The sequence below is a fragment of the Thunnus maccoyii genome, chromosome 18, assembly GCF_910596095.1.
Source record: "Thunnus maccoyii chromosome 18, fThuMac1.1, whole genome shotgun sequence".
NCBI classification, from domain to species: Eukaryota; Metazoa; Chordata; class Actinopteri; order Scombriformes; family Scombridae; genus Thunnus; species Thunnus maccoyii.
The window spans coordinates 28,591,532-28,616,217 of NC_056550.1; the positions used below are offsets into that span (position 1 = coordinate 28,591,532).

General features: G+C 40.6%; 1 protein-coding gene and 1 long non-coding RNA gene across 2 annotated transcripts in view; one reads left to right on the top strand and one right to left on the bottom strand.

The window, feature by feature from the left end:
* Positions 1 to 294: 294 nt before the first annotated feature.
* LOC121884567 lies at positions 295 to 3,663 on the bottom strand. The gene is made up of 3 exons (XR_006092367.1): positions 3,435 to 3,663; positions 866 to 981; positions 295 to 641 (listed from the first exon to the last, which is right to left on the bottom strand). It is a non-coding gene; the product is annotated as an uncharacterized LOC121884567 (long non-coding RNA).
* A 1,465-nt stretch (positions 3,664 to 5,128) lies between these two features.
* Positions 5,129 to 24,686, top strand: part of rapgefl1 (Rap guanine nucleotide exchange factor (GEF)-like 1) — a 47,176-nt gene continuing 27,618 nt past the window's right edge. The window contains exons 1-2 of the mRNA XM_042393433.1: positions 5,129 to 5,982; positions 7,978 to 8,291. Of these exons, the coding sequence (XP_042249367.1) occupies positions 5,783 to 5,982; positions 7,978 to 8,291 (514 nt within the window). The 5' untranslated portion in view covers positions 5,129 to 5,782. The remainder of the gene's footprint in view (positions 5,983 to 7,977; positions 8,292 to 24,686) is intronic.

Consider the following 24,686-nt stretch of genomic DNA (forward strand, 5'->3'; position numbering starts at 1 on the left):
AACACTGATGCTTCACTATTAATAATCTAATGATGTCATATATAATAATATATCAGTCAGAGGGACCAAACCACTACTTTTACTGCAATACTTTAACTACATCAAGCTCATAATACTTATGTACTTTTACTGCAATACTTTAACTACATCAAGCTCATAATACTTATGTACTTTTACTGCAATACTTTAACTACATCAAGCTCATAATACTTATGTACTTTTACTGCAATACTTTAACTACATCAAGCTCATAATACTTATGTACTTTTACTGCAATACTTTAACTACATCAAGCTCATAATACTTATGTACTTATACTGCAGTAAAGGATCTGTCTGTCTATTTCTTCCATCACTTGTGCAGCAAAACCAAAGATTTTTTTTTCTTTTCGTGCTGTAACGTTTGCGTGACATGTAGCGCGGCGATGTCACTTCCTGTCTGTGCTTCCAGTTGAACACACGACTGTTACTGTGTGTTTCTGAGTCATGTGTCCGTCCGTCTGTCTGTCGTGGAGCCGGCAGAGCGAGCCACTGAGCGTGTGCAGAAGGGAGCTCCCATTCTGTCAGCCTGGTGATGTCACACACACATTAGACCACAGGCCTGTTACACGCGTGTTCATCGATGCGTCGGACATGAACATACTGTTTGAGCCCAGACACACACACACACACACACACAGTGTTATGTAACATGGAGTGTCTTGTTGTCTTTTTTCTTTTCTTGTGATTTAAAGTTATAATCTGTAAGATTTTCTTCATTCAGTATATTTAGATCCAGTAACTACCTGTCAATAAACCATATTGGCCCGAATACACGGTGATATTTTATCTTTAAAAAGTGGGAGAGTCTTATAAATACACGTCACCTTTCCTCCGGATCTGCCGGATGAAAGCGGCTGTTGAACAGAAGTCATGCTGCTGTCTCAGAGTCGAGGAGGAAGGTCGGAGGTTTTTGGTCAGAATGTTTCCACAGTGCAACGGCCTGAAATTATAGACATGAAAACATGACACATATTCCACCCAAAGCCGTCAGTTCACACAGAAAGACACTGAAACTCTGCATCAAACTGATCACCAGAGTATTGATCACAGTCTTCATTAAACATCCACCTCCTTCATGAAATCCAGCACGCTGAATCATCTCTGAAGCTAACAGCTAACAGGTTTCCTTCTGAGGATGAAGAACGTTTTCCATCCTTTATATCTGTGATGTTGATCTTCTAATAAACTCTCAGTCTTTCTGCACACGTCTCACTCATGATGATACCCGGAAACATCTATATGGCTGCAATATTCAGCTGTCCACATACTTTTGGCCATGTAATGTGTGTTATAGATCTGCTGCGGTGATACTTTACAGTGAACGGTCTGTGCTACAGTGTTATTGGCAGATCTGAGTGTCTGTTTCCTCGTCTCTGTATTCAGTCGGGTGATGGAGGAGGTGTCAGCTTACCGCAACATATTGCAAACTGCTCCTGCAGGAGTCAGCCATGCATACAGGAGGAGGAGGAGGAGGAGGATGAAGGTATGATGAGTAGAGTCAATGTGTGTGTGTGAGTGTGTGTGTGTGTGTGTGTGTGCGTGTGTGTGTGTGTGTGTGTACAGGTATTCCTCATGTTGTGGGGACTCGCCTCCCTTATGGGGCCAAAAAGCAAAAGTCCTTTTAATGTACATCATTCATTTCAGGGTGAAGACTTGGTTTAAAGTTAACGTTAGTTTAAGGTTATATTAAAGGTTAGTTTAGGGTTACATTAAGGTTAGTTTAAGGTTATATTAAAGGTTAGTTTAGGGTTATATTAAGGTTAGTTTAGGGTTATATTAAAGGTTAGTTTAGGGTTATATTAAAGGTTAGTTTAGGGTTATATTAAGGTTAGTTTAAGGTTATATTAAAGGTTAGTTTAGGGTTATATTAAGGTTAGTTTAAGGTTATATTAAAGGTTAGTTTAGGGTTATGTTAAGGTTAGTTTAAGGTTATATTAAAGGTTAGTTTAGGGTTATATTAAGGTTAGTTTAAGGTTATATTAAAGGTTAGTTTAGGGTTATATTAAGGTTAGTTTAGGGTTATATTAAAGGTTAGTTTAGGGTTATGTTAAGGTTAGTTTAAGGTTATATTAAAGGTTAGTTTAGGGTTATATTAAGGTTAGTTTAAGGTTATATTAAAGGTTAGTTTAGGGTTATGTTAAGGTTAGTTTAACGTTATATTAAAGGTTAGTTTAGGGTTATATTAAAGGTTAGTTAAGGGTTATATTAAGGTTAGTTTAAGGTTATATTAAAGGTTAGTTTAGGGTTATATTAAGGTTAGTTTAAGGTTATGTTAAGGTTAGTTTAGGGTTATATTAAAGGTTAGTTTAGGGTTATATTAAAGGTTAGTTTAAGGTTATATTAAGGTTAGTTTAGGGTTATATTAAAGGTTAGTTTAAGGTTATATTAAAGGTTAGTTTAGGGTTATATTAAAGGTTAGTTTAGGGTTATATTAAAGGTTAGTTTAAGGTTATGTTAAGGTTAGTTTAGGGTTATATTAAAGGTTAGTTTAGGGTTATGTTAAGGTTAGTTTAGGGTTATATTAAAGGTTAGTTTAGGGTTATGTTAAGGTTAGTTTAGGGTTATATTAAGGTCAGTTTAAGGTTATATTAAAGGTTAGTTTAAGGTTATGTTAAGGTTAGTTTAGGGTTATATTAAAGGTTAGTTTAGGGTTATGTTAAGGTTAGTTTAGGGTTATATTAAAGGTTAGTTTAGGGTTATGTTAAGGTTAGTTTAGGGTTATATTAAGGTCAGTTTAAGGTTATATTAAAGGTTAGTTTAAGGTTATGTTAAGGTTAGTTTAGGGTTATATTAAAGGTTAGTTTAGGGTTATGTTAAGGTTAGTTTAGGGTTATATTAAAGGTTAGTTTAGGGTTATGTTAAGGTTAGTTTAGGGTTATATTAAGGTCAGTTTAAGGTTATATTAAAGGTTAGTTTAAGGTTATGTTAAGGTTAGTTTAGGGTTATATTATGATTAGGATAAGTATCCAGGAAATGAATGTAAGTCAATGTACTGTCCTCTGAAGTGATGGAAACACGACTGTGTGTGTGTGTGTGTGTGTGTGTGTGTGTGTGTATGTGTGTGTGTGTGTATGTGTGTATCAAGTTACAGTTTGCGGCCCAGCTGATTGCTGCGGTTATGAAACTGTGACATGATCAAGTTACAAAACACACACACACACACACACTCATAATGACCATACACACACATCAATAAAGGGTCATGTGACCCTATTGGGAATCAGTAGTCAACAGATGTACACATGTCGATGCTGACACACGAACACACACACTTTACTTCTACGCTCGTTAGGACCCTCACTGATCCAGTTCTCTGGTCTCTAACAGTAACTGAGACCTCAAACAGCTGATTGAAAATTGAAAAATGGACAAAATGTCCATAAATGTCCTCACATTCATTAAAGTCTCCCTCTGCTCAGCTGGATGTTTGTTCTTCTTCTCTGTGCAGAGTGACGTATGTGCAGCGTTATCATTCATCTGCTGAAGGAGGAAAGTTTCTCTGAGCTCATTAAACATCAGATTTTTAAGGGGCGTGGCCTACGAGCAGGATGTGTGACATCACAAACAGTTTGAAGGCCAAACGTGGTCCAATATCCAACTTACACGAGTGTGATGTGGAAACTCGAAGAGCTCCAGAGCACAAACACTGAGACTGAACTTCACAGTGAAGGAGGAGACGTCTGCTGTCCAGCAGGAAAACTTATGAAGTGAAATATTTTTGCATATTTATCGATTCTGGAATTTTTAATGAGGGAGAAGGAGGAGTTAATGAGATAATTTAACTTTGTTTTGTGGAAAAAAACATATCAGACACAAATTATTATTCAAAGTAGAGTATTTTTATACATCTTAAAACATCTGTAGAGGGGATCTTTATACTTTAAAAACATTACTCTGTGAGACGGCTGGATTCGTGAGATCACGACATCTCGTCAGGCTTCAGGTTATGCGCTTGTGTCAATCAGCATCCAATAAGATTCTCTCGAATCCAGCTGCCTCACAAGGTAAGACGGTGATAGACAGATGGTTCATCCAATCACCTGTCAAGTATTTTTTGAAAGTGCCGCCCTTTTCCAAACAGTTTCCAAAGGTGACTTCTCAGACGGTTCTGTGTAACAAACCATCTGCTGCTAATAAAAAAAACATGTTCTCACTTTGCAGGTTTTAGGCCTCAAGACTCAGTGACCTGTTATCGATCTTTCTAAAAATAACCGTGTACTGATTGGCTGTATGCCCGAGACCTGAGGGTCGCCTGATAACACACTGACCACCTCCAGGTCAGTATGGATCAGTGGTCACATGATCAGCTCTTCCACATTTCATGTGGAAACACCTGCTGACTCGGCAGCAGACTGTGAGGAGGTCGTTCTCTGGAAAACTGGAGAGCTGGAACTTTCTTTGATTTTATTTAACTGACGTGTCTTCAATGATCTGTTTCAGAAGACAGAACTGGCCAAAATGTTTTAATTTAAAAATTATTTTTCATTCATTCGTTCATTTTATTCCCCGACGTTTTATAATAAAAGATGATTGTCGTTTGTGAAAAAGCACTTTGGAGGTCAGTAATAGTGGAAACATACTGTATATATGTATCAAAAGTGCATTATGGCCCCTTTCAGAGTGTTGTGTATGTGTGTGTGTGTGTGTGTGTGTGTGTGTGTGTGTGTGTGTACTTGTATGTATGCTTCCTCCTGGATGAAATGAATGTTATGAGTAACGGGATACTAGTTGATGAAATCTCGCGGTGTTTTTGGAGTAAATGTACTGCGTTACTTCCCTCCTCTGATGAATTATGCCTTCCTGTCGTCAGGGATATTTTCATTCCCATCAATTTTACAGCACTGGAAGTAAACGTGCATGCGTTTGCATGCGCGGTCCCGTCCTGTCGGTCGGGAGCGCGCAACTGCAGCAGATCAGAGAGGAGAGGGAGGGAGGAGAGGAGTGTGAATGTTACGAGTCACTTCTCATTCCACTAATTTAGCAGAAGGGGGGAGAGAGAGAGGTAGAGAGAGGCTGGCAGTGTGTTGGGGAGCCGGGCGGACTGTCGGAGCCTCTGCAGTATCTGACCTGAAAACAGCCGCTGCTGAGAAAACCTACAACACATAAACGCACCAAAACGCACCGGACCGGGCGGGCTGTTCCTCCTCCAGGTGTGCGAGCTGAGAGGAGGAGAAAAAAAATACGCGGACGGAGAAAAATCCTTCATTCATCCGCCGTTTATCTCGGAGATATCACGGAGAAAGCAGCCGCTAGTGACGCGGTGTCCCGGTGCACATCACCGAGAACCCACCGGGGAGCTGCGGGGACTCACGGCGCAGAGGAGGAGCTCTGTTTCGGCTTCATATTCTCGAGTTTTCCGCCCGCGGATCGTGCGCTCGGTGCCGGAACCGTCGGTTGGTGTTTACGCGGCGGCTGCAGTGAGAGAGGGAGGGGGGGAGGACGCGGAGGAGCGGCCGGGAGCAGAGCAGGTTTCTGGGAGATACAAGGGAAACAACGCCTCCCTCCACCTCCACAAATGGGTTAAAAATCGGCGTTTTCTTCCAGAGCAGCCGTGCAGAGCCTCGGAGGGACCGCTCACACCTGCTCACACCTGCCCACCCTCCGACCTGCAGGGTCGGTATGATGTAGGAGCCACCTGCCCCCCCACCAGCCCCCCTCTGCTCTGTCTCTCTGCATCACCATCCTTTAACCCCCTCCCACCCCCTCCACCAGTATCACCCCCACCCACCCAGACACCCACCATGCCGGCGGGTATGAAACCGCTGGAGAAGTTCCTGAAGAAGCAGACCACGGCGCTGACCCGGGCCGGGGGGTTTGTTGGCGGGGTGGCAGATAAGGCCACCGGGACCGGAGCGTCCCGGCGGAGGGCCAGCCTGTCCCGGGTCGTACCCTTCTTCAGGGAGACGTCGCCGGAAAGCGGCCAGGCTCGGGAGGTGTTCAGGTGAGGCAGCTGAACCTGCAGGGCCGGTGAACCTGCAGGGAGGAGCCGGGGGGGGGGGCTGTTCGTAATTAAGAACAGATTTATTTAGAAAAATGCACCATGTGACCTCTGACAGAGCTGCTGGTTTGGATGAATGTTCTGAACATGTGAAGGAGGCATGTTGAGCTGATCTGTGACCTTTAACACACCTCCACAACCCCATCAGGTGAACTTCAGCAGCTCTGTCCAAACCGGATGTAATCTAACGTATTAAATATATAAAAGATGATATTGTCCTTCATCATATTAAACTATCAAATTGTTCAGTTTGGTCAAGATTACCTTCTACCAGTTGGAGCAGTAGAACTTGACCTTTTCCCAGTTGACCAGTAGTCGTTAGTTCAAGCCATGACGCCTTAGTTCCATCAGGAACGGCTGCGTCGCGTTCAGGCTGCGACGCGTTTTTGTTACGTCCTCCGCACGGCGTTATACCGCCATGTTTGAGCCTGGCATCCAGTTCTCCTTAATTCATCCATGAAACAAACTATAGTAGCAAAATGTTATATAAAATCATATGTGGTTATATAAAATCTTGTGATTTTCCATTTCCAAGATGACTCTGTCATCGTCGTCTGACTAGCTGACCTCTGGCCTGATGCCATCGGTTATGACGTCATGTAGATGTAGTGACGTGATAAACGATCGGGAGTCTGCGCAGTGAAAACTGACCGGATGCTCGGTGGCGTTCCTGTGTCTGACTTCCTGTTCTGCTCTGTGCAGCTTGAAGCGGCAAAAATCGATGGTACGCGTGTTTAGCGGAGCGGAGAGCCGCTTCTGAAACACGCGGCGCTGACTGGAGCGGCCTCGATCAGCTCTGTGACGCAGATGCGCCCGCTGAGATCAAGCTAGTTAGTCGACTAGCCGTCGCATGTTTATGATGTTAATTTAATTATTTAATTTTTATTTTTTGATGCATCATGGTTTGATTTCCAGGGCTGAGAAAGATGTTTAGGTAACGTTGTTGATACTGTTCTACATCACAGAGAAATACAAAACCATCATAATGAGCCTTTAAAATATGCACAAAGCAAGCCGCCTGTTAGCTACAATGCTAACAGCAAAAACATGAATATTTCTGGATGTTTCAGAACAACAAACTGAGTCTGAGTCAGTGGGTCAGTTAGTCCCGTTAAATCCTCCTATCTCTTATTTCAGCCGTTTCCCGGCAGGAAAGTGCTGAAGCTGTCGGATATTTCCAGAGGAAATGGTGCTTCTGTTATCACAGCAGACTTCACTGGTCGCCTCGGCCGGGTGTCGACATATGTCGCCACATCCTGTATCCGTCGTTTCAAATTAAAAGCCCTTTTAGTGTTTCATACCAGGTCCGGCTACATACACAGTTGTGACCTAATTTTGACAAGACGCAGCTCTCAGATGGGGTTTGATGGTCAACTGAGACTAATGGCTGGTCGACTGTCTATTACTTCTCACTACTTCAGCTGTTTATCCTTTTTTAAACCATTTATCCATTACTGTTAGATAACTACTTCTAATTATCATAATTCTCATATTAATTTCTACTTTGTTAAATGAGTTGAACGCTGTGGTTTGTAAACGTCCATCTTTCTTTCTTCTGTTTTGATTTTTAAATCCTGCACATCAACAGATTTTGAGGAAACTTGATCTAATTTTTCTTTTGTTGTTTTTTTTAAGGATCTGCTAGTTTTGATGAAAACATTCATTTGGAACAAAATCTAAAAGATTTTTAGGAAAATTTATAAAATGTGAAAAATTCAGACGCCGCCTAGTGGTTCGAGGCAAAATCTTCCCCGACAGTTAAATTCTTCAGTGTAGTCTGATTACTGTTAACGTTTAAAAAGACATAAAAGACATAAAATCAATTAGTCAATAATAATAATAATAATAATGATAAATATAAACGATCATTTGTTTGGATTTAAACACACGTCGTAGACAAACTCTAAATCACCATCTCTGACCTTTGACCCTCTGCAGCCCCGACAGTGAGGACCCCCCCTCCTGGCCCTCAGCCACAGGCCCCGGTCTGGTGTCGGTGCCCAGCAGCGCTAACGGCTCCGGTTCCGGTTCTGGTTCTGGAGGGGGAGACGTCCGCAGTCCGTCCCTGTCCAGCGACGAGCAGAGCTCCGAGGCCAGCCTGATCACAGAGACACAGAGCGGGGGAGGAGGAGGAGGAGGAGGAGGAGGAGGAGGAGGAGGAGGAGGGACGCCTCTTCATCCTGACACACCGGACAACCTGACGCTCATCATGCTGGACAGCGTCGCTGGGAAACGCTACGGACACTGCACAGGTAAGACGCCTTCGTGTTGCGTCTGCAGATGTGCTGGTTTATCTATAAACTGGTGACGTGTCGTCTGCCAGCAGCAAGGCTGTTACTCAATACTGGTAATAAAATAATAAAAGCAATAAAGCAGAGAGAGTCATAATAAATCTGCTTTATGACACAACATTCACTTTTCTGTTTGGTTGTGTCCATTTAATGAGCCTGAGACGATGTTTCTGATGAGTCGGAGGCCGATGACCAGTTCTAACCAAAAGAATATTTAATATCTATATAAGCTCCCAGAACTGCTGTTGTTGTTTTTCATCAGTGAAGGAATTAAATAGTGATGGACGACTACAGCTGCAACAATTACTTTCATCATTTTCATTATTTTCTCTATTAATGGCAGAAAATGGTTTGCAGTGTTCATATTCTGCTTTTTGTGGTTTTCTGTTATTTACATCCTGTTCTGATGTTAAACGTGGTCAAAGTTCCAAAACCTGAGGTGAAAAATGTAGAAATGCTGCCTGCAAGTCAAAACTCAGGGCTTCAACCTGCTGCTTCCCTTTGCGACTGTTTTTTCTACCTTGCTGATGTCATCCGCTGCACATGCTCATAAACGGTTCATCTGTTCTGTAGCCTTGGTTGCTAAGGTGGTTGCTAAGGTGTTTCCATGTGTTGTCCACTCTCATATTTCAGATGTGATTCAGCTCCAACATGTACGGATGGATCTGAGCTACTATGGTTTGTTTGATGGAAGTTTGAAGGAGAACTGGACACAAACATGGCGTCCTGTTCAGTCCTGTTAGTCGCTCAGTGGCGCTTGATGTTAAAAAGTCGTCTTCCAGCTGTAAAGAAATGACCTGAATGGTTCTCACTCTTCCTGGTTGTTTGGGCCCACAGAGCATGCTCAGTAGAGACCACTGCTGGCCGAGCCAGCTGACTTTTTGTCGGCTCCTCGTTCACATGAAAGGAGATAAAATAATTTAATCGAGCGTCTCTTTTAGATTTTCCAAATGTTATCAGACCGAATGGATCAAATTCTGATAATAAAACGTGTCGTTTTGCTCAGAAACATTTTCACCGTTTTACAGCTGCTCCTTCTCTAATCCTTGTGTGCAGGAAAAATGCTTTTAGGGCCGGCGTGCATCGTGTGACGCACAGGAAGTTGTAATTACAAGGTTTGGCCACTATATCAAATTGGCGTCACAGCCTGGCGCTGAGCCTGGTGGGTTGGTTTGTTTACGTAGCCTCCGGAGCCGGAGGAAGCTTCCTGAAGCTGACCAATCAGAACAGAGCGGGCTCATCAGGAGGCGGGGCCTTAAAGAGACAGGAGCTAAAACGGCCTGTTTACAGACAGAGGCTGAACTGAGGGGCTGCATAAAGGACCAGTAGAAGATAAATAAGGAGTTTTTAACTGGAAATCATGTAAAGATATTCCAGTAGAGCCCCAGAATATAAATATAGAGCTGGAAACATGCAGAATACGTTCAGCTCTGCCTGCAGCGAAGGTTTCATTTCAGCTTTGGGACTCACAACTCATCACCTGAGCAGCAGAGGAGAGCGAGGTTCACATTGTTGCTCTGCAGAGTTGTATTACTGTGCTGAGGGGCGGGCGGCGCTAGTAGCTCGTAAGGGTCGCGCTGTCCGATCACGTCAGAAATCAAAAGTGTTTAAAGTTGTTCTGAACGGTTTCTGTCAAAGGTGGAGCGAATAGCCGACCGTCACAGAGACGGGAGACACGATATCATGATAACGGCATGTTTTCACACAGTCTCTCCTGGAACAGTGACAGAAACAGTCGACATCGTCCCCCTTAATTATTTTAACCGTTTTAAGATTAGCAGACGCTGTGAGCTAAATGTTCATCAACCAACCTGTTCAGCAGACAAACAGCAGTTTGTGTTTTTGGTTGTCAGACTGGTTGAGTTGAGTGAGTTTGCGGTTCACCGCTTCAACACGTAAATACAAACTCTGACACACCTGCTGTCAGTAAGGAGGAGTTTAGCTAACGGTTAGTTTAATAATTGTTGTCTTTGAATTAAAAAATGCTAAAATGCTGATTTCTTAGAGCTGAAAGAATCATTTGATTAGTCGATTGATAGAGAATCAGTCAGACTGCAGCTAACGATTATTTTCATTATCGATTAATCTTCAATCTTCAATTTATTATTTTGTCTATAAATTGTCCGAAAATTGTAAAAAAATGCCGTTATAATTTCTTAGAGGTCATGTTGACGTCTTCAAATGTCTTGTTTGCTGGAACCAACACATTTTTAGCACTTTTTAAAAAAAAAAAAAAAGACTAAAATGATTATTTTATTTTCAAGATAGAAATCAGCAACTATTCTGAGAATCTGTTGATTGTTTCAGTCAAATCAACAAACAACAGATTTTCTTCTATGTCACTGTTTTATATCATCATGAACTGATTATCTTTTGGTTTTCGAACAAGCGTGTAGGAGAACCTACGGCGGCCGTGACACTTGTGAAAAACGTGAAAGTCCCTCTAGAGCCAGCGTTTGGTTTGTCCGCTCTGGGCTACTGTAGAAACATGGCGGTGCAACATGGCGGGCTCCGTGGAAGAGGACCCGCCCCCTCTGTAGATATAAAGGCTCATTCTAAGCTAAAACACAACGATTCTGATGATCAGCTGTTTTTACACTAATTAAAACATACTCATGAGTCAGTTCTGTTAGATGCTGATAAACTCTACGCGCTGCACCTTTAAGGGTTGAAGACGTGTTGCGTGTCGCTGAATGAAGGGCGGCTGCTGCTGCACAGACGTGAAAGCAGCAGATTGAATTTGACAGTTTAGGATTCGTCCCCGGCAGCTTCTCTGAGAAAATATCTTCAGATTCAGAACATTCAGCCTGTTTTCTGCAGGAGGGTCTTCTTCATTTTACAGATTGTTCCTGCAGCCTCGACTGTGTGTGTGTGTGTGTGTGTGTGTGTGTGTGAGATACAGCGGTTACATAATCGCTGCCGTCCTCCTTTCACAAACACAGGCTGCTTATTACAGCTGAAGTGGGTGTGCATGCATGCGTGTACGTTTGTGTTTGTGCAGGAATGTTTTTCTGCATGCCTGTGTGTGTGTGTGTGCCTGTGTGTCTGTGTGTGTCCACATTTCATGTTGTCTGCACGTTGTATTTTTCCAGAAACACTAGTAAAAAAAGAACAAGGATTTAAAGTCTTGAACAACAGGATTTCATTTTTTAAAAATATTTCGAGCAGCAACAGTCTTACAGACAGAAAATTAACTATTTTGATAATTATAATCATTTTGATTCATTTTTTAAAGAAAAAAAAGTCCAAATTCTCTGATTGCAGCTTCTTAAATGTGAATATTTTCTGGTTTCTTTAGTCTCTATGACAGTAAACTGAAGATCTAAACAACATCATCTTGGACTTTAGGAAACACTGATCAACATTTTTCACCATTTTCTGACATTTTGTGGACCAAACAACTGAGAAAATAATCGTAACAATGATCGAAAACAGTGAAAATGTCCCTAAAACCAATGTGATTTAATGAAGTTTAGTCCAAACTTATTGAATTTATGTTTTTTTCTTTTAAAAATGACTTAAAGTGAGACTGTGTCACTCTTGAAAGGAGGAATAACACGATCTTTCTCTCACACCTGAAAAGTTTGATTCACCAGTGTGAAATTTGTTTTCTGTTATTTGTTTCCTGTTCTTGATGTCGGATGTTAAACGTGGTCAAAGTTCTGACACTTGAGGTGAACGTATGTAGAAACGCTGCCTGCAAGTCAAAACTCAGGGCTTCAACCTGCTCTGAACGCTTCGTTTGTGATGTTTTTTTCTACCTTGATGATGAGCTGACGTCTGATTCTTCGCCGTCTGATCTGTAGTCTCGGTTACAGAATACGTCCCCTTTAATATCAACGACTTTAGAGACATAACAGAGTTTTCTGACTTTGACTCACATATTAGATCATGTCTGATGAAAATCTCTGGTAGATCATAACGCGCCTGTCAAAGCTCTTTGGATGTGCTTTAACTTTAACCCTTATCCTAACCATAACCACCGACCCAAAGAACAGCTTTTCCCTCTACTGGGGTCATGACTTTTGTTTTTTTACGTGGTCTCTAGTCTGTAATTTGTCACCTATGATGACGGACCTGCAAACACGTATTAAGTAATAAAGAAAAGACCTCCTGCTGTATTTTCTGTCTGCTCACATTCATGAATAATCCAGTTTCCTCCTTGTTAAACAAATGTGCACATAAAGGATGATTTATTATCAGCAGTGTGTGTGTTTATGTGTGTGTGTGTGTGTGTGTGTGTGTGTGTGTGTGTGTGTGTTTTGGCTGCTGCATGTTATTATTATGCAACACCTCCCAGTTAATAAGCAGTTAACAGTTTGTCACCGAAGCTTCGGCACAGTGAAGTGAAGAGTTTTATTCTCTGCAGAAGATGCCGAGGCTTTGAAACGAACATGTGAGATCAAGTCTAAAAGGATACTAATGAATAATAATTCAAATATAAAATGACAGAATTGAAATGCTCCTTCATACATGTCTGATCTATAGACATAAATCAATTTTGATAAATTTTTGATAAAAAATCTCCAAATTCTCTGATTGCAGCTTCTTAAATGTGAATATTTTCTGGTTTCTTTTGTCTCTGTGACAGTAAACTGAAGATCTTTTGGACTGTGGACAAAACGAGACATTTGAGGACCAGTAATTGACATTTTCCACCATTTTCTGACATTTTCTGGACCAAACAACTAATCAATTAATTGAAAAAATAATTGTTAGTTGCAGCTCTACTGATTTGTGTCATATGTGGTTTTAAAGTTCAGTTTACGTCATTAAAATCATAAAAACAACAACATCTCCTCCTTCATGTAGAAATCCAGAATCTCTGAATATGTAAATATTTCTTCACTGTGAACTAGTTCTGCAACTAACAATTATTTTCATCATCGATTAATCTGTCGGTCGTTTTCTCAATTTAATCGATCAGTTGTTTGGTCCATAAAACGTTAGAAAACGGTGAAAAACGTTGATCAGTGTTTCCCAACATGACGTCTTCAAATGTCCCAAAGATCTTCAGTTTACTGTCACAGAGACCAAAGAAACCAGGAAACATTTCACAAGCTGGAATTTGGACTTTTTTTCTTAAAAAAATGTCTCAAAACGATGAATCAATTATCAAAATGATTGACGACTAACTGTGTTAATCAACTAATCGTTGCAGCTCTACTGTAAAGTCTCAGTCTGAGACGACTGTAAGTTACCAACTGGAGCACGATTTGGTCCAAAAGCTCGTTATGATGTCACAAATCCTGCAGGCAGGTGCAGATGTTAAACTGAGGTTGAAGGTGAACTCAGAGAAACTTTGACAACAAACTGCACGAAGAGGAAGAAGAAGGAGAAGGAGGAGAAGGAGGAGAAGGAGGAGAGGAAGAAGAGGGAGGAGGGGGAGAAGAAGAAGAAGTCTGACTCAGCTGCTGGTGTTGCTGCAGGTTTATTAGCAGGTTCAACTCTTCGTCTGCATGTCTGAACATCTGATTCATTACAGACCAGTAAACATTAGACGCAAAATGTTTTTAATACTTTAGAAGAGAGAAACTGGGCTGAAACGTCTGCGTGAGACAGAAATCACACATCATTAATTTACAACAATCACAAAAAACAAAAAGACGTTTTTGGTGTCAGAATCAAATAACGAAAAACCAATCAAACCCGTTTGGTTTTTGGTTTTTGCTGATTCGTTTTATCGTTATTCCTTTTTGGATTGAATATCCAGCAGGTCTGCGGACATTCAGCTAATTCGTTTTTGCGTTTGAAACCAAAAACGGAAGTCAGAGGTTTTTTTCCTTTTTTCATTTTAAACCAAAAACGAAATCACGTGATCTATTCCTTTTTTTGTTTCCGAACAAAAATCCAGAAAACCAAATTCAAAAGACCGAGCAACTTTGGCTTAGAAATCAAGTATTTTTGTCAGTTTTGTACGATAGCGGAAGCGGCTACATTAGCCTACCCATGATCCTCAGCGACCGTTGCTATGGTGAAGACGCCTGTCTTCAGTCTGTTTACATTTGCTTTTTATCCACACAGCTGCCGTTACACCTCAGACAACAGGAAACAGTTTTTTTTGTGATATTTCCTGCATTTCGGGTTTTTTATGCGCAGATTGGAAGTGTAAATGAAAACAGGTGGATGGAAACAAACACAAACTTTCACCTTCGTCAGCTCGACTTCTCCAAAATACGTGAAGCATCTCAGAGCGGAGGGCGTCGTCACACCTTGGATGTTTGGTTTGATGGGTTAAAAACACTCAGGTCAGCTGGTCTGTGAACAACAAACCATTTCCTCTCTTTGGTTTCTCGTGACTGAAACACAGCTGTGAACACTGTGTGAAGTCTGATGGGATGTTTCACACTACGAGCGACAAAGCTACACTACTTGTAGCTTGTTGCTTTGTCGCCGTCAGTCTGAACACACGGTTACACATCTGTACTTGTATGAAGCTGATTAAAAGTTAATGCATTCACGGTTTCATTTCACTCTAAATGACACGCTACGTTGTCTTCATGGACGTTTACAATCCGTCCATTATTACGTGATTGACGGCGATTACACGTGTTGACCAGCAGGGTTTGTTGGTGCAGCTGCTCAGCAGTGGTTCTACATTACAACATATTATCACAACAAGAATTTGATAAATCAGATTGTGTGTGTAGAATGAATGAACACAGGTTCCTCTAATCCTCCTGATTACACTAACAAGGTTTGTAGTTTACATGAAAAATCTGATTACTGGAGAAAGCTGAGTTTAACCTGATTTACTGAAGTGCACGTAAACGCTCCTTCACTTGCTTCACCTCATTGTGGCCTTCAGTCAAAGCGCAACAAACGTTTTTTTTTAGAGCGTTTTGCAGATGAGGACGTTCATGCAGCAGCTGCTGCCGTCATCGTGTTGCAGAGAGCAAACTGTCAGTTTCAGAGACTTTCACAGCTCCTTCCTGAGCTGGAACGAGTCAACACTGATAAATTATGGATGGTCTGAACCAGCTGTCCTGTGAGGAACAAAGCAAACTGTTCTGAATCACAGACTCACACAGGAAGAGAAAAATATCCCCCAAATAAAAACTTTTACAGTTTCCTTCAGCTCTTGATTGAAATATTCAAAACACAGACTCCATGTTGTTCTTCATGGCTTTATATTATAGTATTTATTAGGGGTGTGCCCGAATACAAATACGTTATTCGGCAACGGCACAAATAGTGTTTTTTTTTATATGAATATTTGTTTCATACAAATATTTTTAAAATTATTTGTTTTTGGGAAGAAAAAAACAAAACATGTCAAATACCAGCGAGCAGGTCAGTTATAGTCACTATCTCAGTGTCTCTCCTCTGCTCCGCTGTGACGTCTATCAGCAGGTCTCAACGAGGGGAGTCACATCCACCTGCTACATGACGCATATTTCCTAATTTGGATTTTCATCTTTAATTTTCTAAAATTATAAGTGTAATAAAAACAAAAACAGGATTTTTAAGCCTCTTTCCACTTTTATTCAAATACAAATACAAATAATTTTGCTGCCTCAACAAATACAGATACAAATACAGATACTGGACCCTCTGCGCATCCCTGGTATTTATATTTTTGATGCCTCTTTTGTTAATTGGGTTGAATTTAATCAATTTAAACTTTTGTTTTTGCACCATTTGGAAAATGTCTAAATCAAGAAAATCAAGTTACTACAACCCAAAAGTTACTTACATTAATGTTGATGCTAGCTGCTATGTTAGCCGTCCTGAGTCAGTGTGAAATAGTGAAAAACTAAGATGAACGTCGCTTCTGTTCGACCTCCACACTCTGGCTGTTGAAGTGTTTGTGTAAACTGGTGAATTAAAGCAGCAGGAATGACTTTCAATCATCAAACTCCTGATTTCTGTCACTGTCATCAGAATAAATGCATCATTTCATACAAATCTCAAACACATGATGCTGTAAACGTGGAATTTCAGCAGGAAACGTAACACTAGTTCTGTCTTCAGCGGCTCCTGGTCGCTCGTTTGTCGTCACGCCGTTCAGAACGAAACACGAGGATTTGATGCAGATTTCTGGACGTCAGATAGATTTGAAGGAGCAGATGTTTGTGGTGTCTGTTTGTTGTTGGTTTGTTTGTCTCATTTAGTTTGTAGATTATAAACTTTATTATATATGTTCAACATAGAACTGCTGCTGCAGGAATGAATAACACATTATAGATTATTCTGCCTATTATTTATTAGTCATCGTTGGTCTATAAAATCATGAATTAGTCAGAAATTAGTAAAATATGACCGTTATAATTTCTCACAATCAGAGGTGACGTCTTCAAAGGTTGTTTTGTCCGACCAACAGGTCAAAACCCAAAATCAGTTTATTATCATGAATGATGAAAAAAAAACATAAAATCATCACATTTGAGAAGCTGAAACCAGCAAATCTGCATTTTAGCTTAAAAAAAATGATTCAATTATCAAAACAGTTGCAGGTTAATATTCTGTTGATTGATTCATCGTTGCGGCACCGACTACGTACGACATTTAATGACTGTATTTTAACATGAAACTGTTTCTACAGAATCTTTTTGAGTGAATCAGGTTTTAATTGATGACTATTGAAGCTCATTTCAGTCACTTGGTTTATTTTTGTCTGAGGGGCAGAAACGGACTTCAGTAATCTTCCGTTTGAAGTGCAGATTTGAATCTCGACTGAATCTCTGTTTCTACAAACAGGAACAGATCAGTCAATGTGCCGCTTTGTGGCCCAGTTTTTGTAGTTTTGATGACTATATTTTTACATATAACTGCTTCTACAAGATGTCCTGGACACATATCTTGGTATAAAAGATTAAAAAGTGAAATCCTTTACAAACGTTACAGTTTACAGTGATGGCAGCCGATTCCTGTAAAGAAAGATTTCTGACTCAGCCAAAGACTTTTTTTTTTTGGTAGCTGTAATTAGTGGAGAGTACATTTGTAGTCCATAAATTAGCGCCCCTCCATATTTGTAGTCCATTAATGTCTTAAACTCTCGGCAGTAGCTGAGAGCAGATCGATAGAGACTCACTGACATGAAGGAGGACTGAACCACGTCCTGAATCGACCCTGAAACCTGTGAACAGCTACAAGACCAGCGACACACCCGAACATCAGCGTTTATAGTCCGTCTGCTAATAAAGCTGCAGATTAAAACCAAACAAGCAGCGATGGAAGAAGTTAAAGATCCTTTACTGCAGTAAAAATACCAATACAGCAACGTACAAATACTACAGTAAAAGTACATAAGTATTATGAGCTTGATGTAGTTAAAGTATTGCAGTAAAAGTACATAAGTATTATGAGCTTGATGTAGTTAAAGTATTGCAGTAAAAGTAGTGGTTTGGTCCCTCTGACTGATATATTATTATATATGACATCATTAGATTATTAATAGTGAAGCATCAGTGTTAGAGCAGCATGTTACTGTTGTAGCTGCTGGAGGTGGAGCTAGTTTACACTACTTTATATACAGTTAGCTAGTTTAGTCCAGTGGTTCCCAACCTAGGGGTCGGGCCCCTCCAAAGGGTCAGCAGATAAATCTGAGGGGTGGTGAGATGATTAATGGGAGAGGAAAGAAGAAAAAACAAAGTTCTGATACACAAATCTGTTTTCAGTTTTTGGACTTTTTCTCTAATCTTTGATTTTTGCTGAAATATTGGATCATTTGAACATTTATTGAAATGAAAGCATGTGAGAAGTTTAGAGGGAAAAATCACTATTTGGTGGAGCTGTTAACAACTCATAGACATGTGAAATGTGACCCCGACTACACACTGCTTTTTGTAAGACGTCAAAAGACAAAAAGGTTGGAAACCACTGGTTTCATCTTTAACAATGTGTTGTATTTTAAAAGCTTGTTATATTATCCATATATATATATATATTATCTGTCAGATAAATGTAGTCCAGTTCCTCAGAAAGCAGCAGACTAACAGGTGTTGGACATCAGATGTCGTGTAGGAACGTTCAACCTCGTCTCTCTGAAATAAACTTTTCACGTTAAGCTTTTTCTAAAACTAATCTGCAGTAAGAACAAACAACCTCTTTTGTAAGAAGCTTTGAAACAAACAAACAGTGAGCTGCTGATCACAGACCTTTGGACCGCAGCTCTCTGAGTTACAGACAGAAACTCACTTTTAATGAGACTCTGTAACAGGGTCAGAAACGTTTCATCCACAGAGTCACAGATTCAGATGAAAACAGTGGAAGGATGTAGACGTCCATTTCTGCCATAAATTAAGTTTTCATAAGTTAAAGACTGAAGAACTGTTGTGACTGTTTGTGTTTCTGCAGGAAGACAAACTGATCCGATGAGTTTTTGTCTCTGTGCTTCATACTTAATTACTCAGAGCGAGTTGATCCTCTTCAGTCAGTGTGACCCACATCCAGCTTTTATTTTAGTCTTTAAGTCTGCGTCACACACACACACACACACACACACACACACACACACACACACACACACACACACACAGCTGCATGAAGATTGTTTTATGAATTTAAACTTCGTCTGTCAGCTCAGTATTTGTTTGTTTGTTTGTCTGTTATGTTGATGTTCTTGATGTTTAACGTCTCTCACCTGTCAGGTTTTACCTGCCTGCCTCTACGTGCACACACACACACACACACACACACACACACACACACACACACACACACACACACACACACCTGCACAAATACTGTCAGTGACGCAGTTTGACTGAACTTCTGCTTTCTGTAAAGATGTGAGAAAGATTCTTCAATTATTCTGATAATCGATCAGTTATTCTCTGGTTCACGCTTTCATGTGTTTTTGTAAAACTTATTTTATCCTAAATATTTAATTTTCATAATTTTTTTGTTTTAGATTTTTAGACAATATATCAACTCTAATTTTTAAGAGGCAGCTGGTTAGCATTCCTGGCTAACTGAAAAAATCGTAATACTTTGAGAAAATATGTCACAATATATTGTTATTTCAGTCATATTATAGTCATATTATTTCAAGAAAAAAGTTGTAATATTCCTAGAAAAGGAGGATTTACAAAGAGGAAGTTGTAATATTTCAAAAGAAAGTTTTAATATTCTAGGGCTGTAGACAACCAAAGAAAATGTTGGTCGACTAAAATCTACATAATCTTCAACTGATCAATCAGTCGCGGAGGGGGGGGGGGGGGGGGGGTGTAACGGGACAGAATGCACAGTAAACATTTCTCTGTTCTGTATTTCTCTGTTTAGCCTCTTCAGGTTATGCTAGCCCGTTGTTGCTAACTTTGGAGCTAACCTCCTTCCTTTTCCAGCATTTGGGGAAACAACAGACGTGACTTTTTAGCATTTATTAACTGACACACTGTAGTCTGTACTGTTCATTTACTGCCAGACTGACAACTTACTACTAACCTTTTCCTCTGCTCCGCTCGCATCCACTGTCACGTCTCTGTCACTCGCTCTTTCCCGCTCGCTACGCAAACATATTCCTTAACGGAGCCGCGCGACCAGCGGTTTCCCAGGCAACGACACAGAGGTTGACTCACGTACCGGAACAGCGCTGCTCAGAGACTCCCAAACGCTGTGTTTTGAATACACCCCCGTTGTTTTTACAGGTAATTTGTTAGTCTGTCCCCCCCGCCGCAGGAAATAATGGATTAATCCTGGAAAGCTGTTGATGTAGCACTTTTCTCCTTATGAAAATAACACGGAGATTATTCGACCAATGAGAATTTAGTCGGACGAGAGCATATCGACCAACTAATCGACCAGCGGACTGCAGCACTATAATATTCAGAAACAAAAGTTCTGACAGTAAAAGTTGCTTTGAGTCAAATATAAATATTTATAGGTTGATGATGCGTGCGTGTTTAATTATTTCCTGTTAGTTAATCTATCTTCTAATAGTGGATCCTTCCTCTGCAGTCTCACCATCAAGTCATCATTTTAACTAAAACGAGAAAATGATTTCAAAATGCAACTAAACCTTTAACCTTTAACCTTTAACCTCTGCTCAGTGGCTCGAGTCACATCTCTATTGTACCTTTTTCAACATTACATAAAGACTTTCTTCATATAATTATTATATTATTGTGCCTAAAATATAAACATGGAATGTATTTTGGTTTAAAAAGCAAAACACACACACACACACACACACACACACACACACACATCAACATGATGGTTTTAAATAAAGCTCTGGAAAAACAGGAACAATCAGCCAGACGAGAAGTTTCCTGACAGTTTCATAAAAGTGGAACAAACACGCCAAAGCTTCTTACATAACACACACACACACACACACACACACACACACCACACACACACACACACACACACACACACACACACAGGAGCAGACATGCTCAGGCAGGTGTGTTCAGGTGAGGCCGTGTGACGCTGTGAAGCAGAATGTAAATAACATTTCTACTGAATGAAACTGCTGCTGTGTGAGGTCGATATTCATAATAATATATTGTGTGTGTGCGTGTGTGTGTGTGTGTGTGTGTGTGTGTGCGTGCAGGTAATTATACTGTGTGTTCTCGTTCTTTGGACTGTGACTTGTAACAGCTGGACTCCCTGAAAAACAAACAGGTCAAAGTCTGCTGGTGTGTTTCTGCCTCTCACATGTTTACATATTAAGACATTTGGATGGAAACCAGCTGCTGACGGTCGGCACGGTAACCTTCTGGTTAGGACGGACGCCACACGACCGCGACGTCTGCGGTTCGGTTGCAGCGCTGGACCTTTGTTGCATGTCACGCTCTTCTCTCAACTGTCCCCCGATCTGATGAAGACATCAAATAAAAAGAAATAAAGAATCATCATCACACACAAACATTTAAAAATCCAAACAAAAGAACAAAAAGACACAATTTAGAAGCTTTATTCAGCCGCTTTTTGGCCTTTTATTTTGAAAAATGACAAAGAAAAACAATTATCGGATTATCAAAATCCTCTCAGATACATTTTCTGTCGTTTGATGGATCGACTGCTCTAATTAAAGCTCTAATTACATTTAGAAACAAACCCTCATAAACTCATGATGTCACTTTCAGTTATTTAAGATTATTAAACAGAATCATATTGTAATTTCCTGCTTTAGCAAATACCTAAAAGTACTGAATATAGTCAATATTACTCAGTCATAATCCATCATTTTCTATTATTTCCCAGTATTATTAATTAATGAGGGTTGCACCGTGTGCACAGATGTGTCCGGTGAAGCCTGCTGTGTGCTGTGAAGGCCGCGGGTTTGAATCCCGGCTGAAGACTCTGCTGCAGAAACAGAAAGAGGAAGAAGCCGAGGAGAGAGAGAGAGAGAGCGGCGTGACAGGACTGGTTCATGTGTGGGAGGAATATTTTTCTTTTTCTCTTTAGAAAAAGAGGAGCTGAAGTGAAAAAGCTGCCCACTTGTTTACCTCTCTCTCTCTCTCCTACCTTCCTCCTCCTCCTCCTCCTCGTTGTCGACCTCTCGCTCTGTCATAGGTTCCCCTCTTTCAACTTCCTGTTTATGAACACGGCGGAGCATGTGTGCGTCGTCACGTGTTTGTGTATCGCATTCATGCATGTGCTGTGTGTCTGTGTGCAAGATACATGAGAGGCTCTTTAGCACCTGTTGACATAGCAACCAGCTCTCAACAAGACATTTGGAGAAGAGGAGTGGGAGGAAGAGCGAGAGAGAGAGAGAGAGGGAGGGAGAGAGAGAGAGAGAGCAGCAGAGGAGGTGGGAGGAAAATATAAACACAAAGAGCCTCAAATTAAAGGCTTCAGACGGAGCTGAAATAAACGCAAGAAAACCTCCAACTTGTCTAGAAAAGTCTGATTCCACATGAAGACCAGTTCACTTCTGCTGCTGGTTTATTGGTTCCAGTAAGTTCCAGTTGGAGCAGCTGATGTTCTGTTTTCACTTCTTTCTTTAATCAATATCCTCAATGTTTCTGAACATAGAAGCTCAGGATTCTCCTGGATGATCTTATTTTTACTGTTTCTACATTGTAGAACAAAAGTGAAGACGTCAAAACTATAAAAGAACAAAAAGTTTCCTCAAAGTCGCCGCCGTCGCTTTGATGGCAGCTTCGTTACACGGTCAGCGATTTGTGAAGCAGCCTCATTAAATAGTCACCTGGACGGTTTTCACACATACGCCGCTTCTCCGTCACTCTGTGCTCCAGCTCGTCCCCATGTGGCGATGGTGGAGGCCAGGTCATGTGATGCAGCGCTCCATCACTCTGCTTCCTGGTCAAACAGCCTTACAGAGCCTGTGCAGGTGTGTTTGGGTCTCTGTCCTGACTGAGCACAGACCTGATGGGACGGCGTCAAGCTTTGAAGTTATTGTGACATAGTGGCCAAACTGTGTAATTACATCATGTGATGCTTTTGGGCCCAAAAAGACTTTTTCCTGTAGACTTCGATCGTGAAAAAGCATCACAACCCGCACGAAACGACTCATTTCACTGTCAGGATCCATTCAGTCTGATCACATCAGGAAAGTCTCTTTATCCACATTAAAACATATCGAGTCGACCGGCAGACTACGGCTCTAGTGTCCAGGTCTCTTTATACATCCATGGTGTCGCTGCAGAATGTGGTGGCAGCCATGTTGGTTAAATGTGCCACGCCGACACCATCACACCTCCTCCTCCTCCATGCATGATGGAGAAGAATCTAAATATATAAGATGCTTGCAGACAAATAACACCAAATCAACAGCTGGTGTTCAGACGCCTGTGATCGTTCGCACGGTCGTCACACAAATCACAAAAAAATGATTTCCCCCCGTTTCTTACATCACACACTACTCAGACGCCCTCAACACGGTCAAACATGTACCAGCGGTGACAGTTTGTGGACTATTTTGAGTTTTTGATCAGTTAATTTCAGTGGATTTTCTATGATCAGGCAGATCTTTCACATCAAGATCAACTTTAGTGAACTTGTGTGTGTGTCGACCAGTCAGACACGTGAAGCTGGAGATTCTGAAACAGGAAGCTGTCGTCGTTTATTATCTGTGTGTCACCAAAAAAACACGCCGAGGTGGAAAATCAGCAGAGTTCCCCTTTAATGATTCTTATTTAGGTTTGTTGTCTTGTGGTTTGTGTGCGGTGAATGTAATCCTCATATATCAGTCTTAAATCTCTCTTTACGTCTCTCCGTCTCTCTCTCTCTCTCTCTCTCTCTCTCCGAGGTTGTGGGCGTTCTTTACATCCCATTTGGATTCTGCTGGTTTCTCTCCGCCGCCTCCTACGTTCACACTCCTTCACTCTGTTCTCCCTCCACGGTCACGCCATCTTTTCTCTCTCTCTGCATCTTTCTGCTCTTCTTTTTTTTTTTTACTGCAAATTAATCAGTTTGTGCTGATTTTCCAGTGAATCTGTGTGTGAATATATATCACAAATACATAAACATGCAGTGGTTGCAAGACGGCTTTATACACCTTTTTCAACCATTTGAATTCATTCACATTCTTCTGTTTCTGACATATATGAATATATCAGATACAATACATCAGAAGTATTGAGGTGTTCACTAGAAGAATGGTGACATATTATCAATAAGCCTGTAGTGAAATATGTTTTGGGGAGTTTTAAAGGGTTTTTCCTGAATCCACAACACAGTTTGCATTAAAGTACAAGTCTGCTGATGCAGAGCAGTGATCTATTAACTATTGTGAAATCTTATTCCACTGCACAGTTGACCTTCGTTATCCAAAAACCATTAAAAACCTGTTAATGAGTCACACAGCTGCACTGGGCAACATGTTCCTTCATATATTAAACCAAATCCAATAAAATCCACTAATTTACCCTTTAATAACAATGAAATTAGGATGTTTTAATGATGTTTAAGGTCAATTTTAATCAAAAGCTGCAACAATTAGTGGATTAATCGATTAGTTGCTAACTGTTAAATTAATCACAACTATTTTGATAATTGATTCATCACTTTGACTCGTCCTCTGTGACAGGAAACTGAACATTTGAGACGTTTGAAGACGTCATCTCGGGCTTTAGGAAACACTGATCCACATGTTCACTATTTTCTGTCATTGCAAAGACCAAATGACTAATCAATTAACTGAAAAAATAATTGACAGATCAATCGATAATGAAAATAATTGTTAGTTGCAGCTCTGATGGATTTAATTTAATTAATGGTATTTTTAATGGAATATATGGACTGATTGGGGGACTAAAAACCATGAAACTCAACTTAATTTATACCTTAAAAGGCCTTAATTTTACAATTAAGGTGGAAGTTCAGGGATTTTGATGGTTTTAATGGGTTTCTACCTTAATCTGTGTATATAAATTACAGTCCATTAATCCCATGTTTGGTGTGAACCCCTGAATTTCCTTTTAAAGTACAAGTAATGAA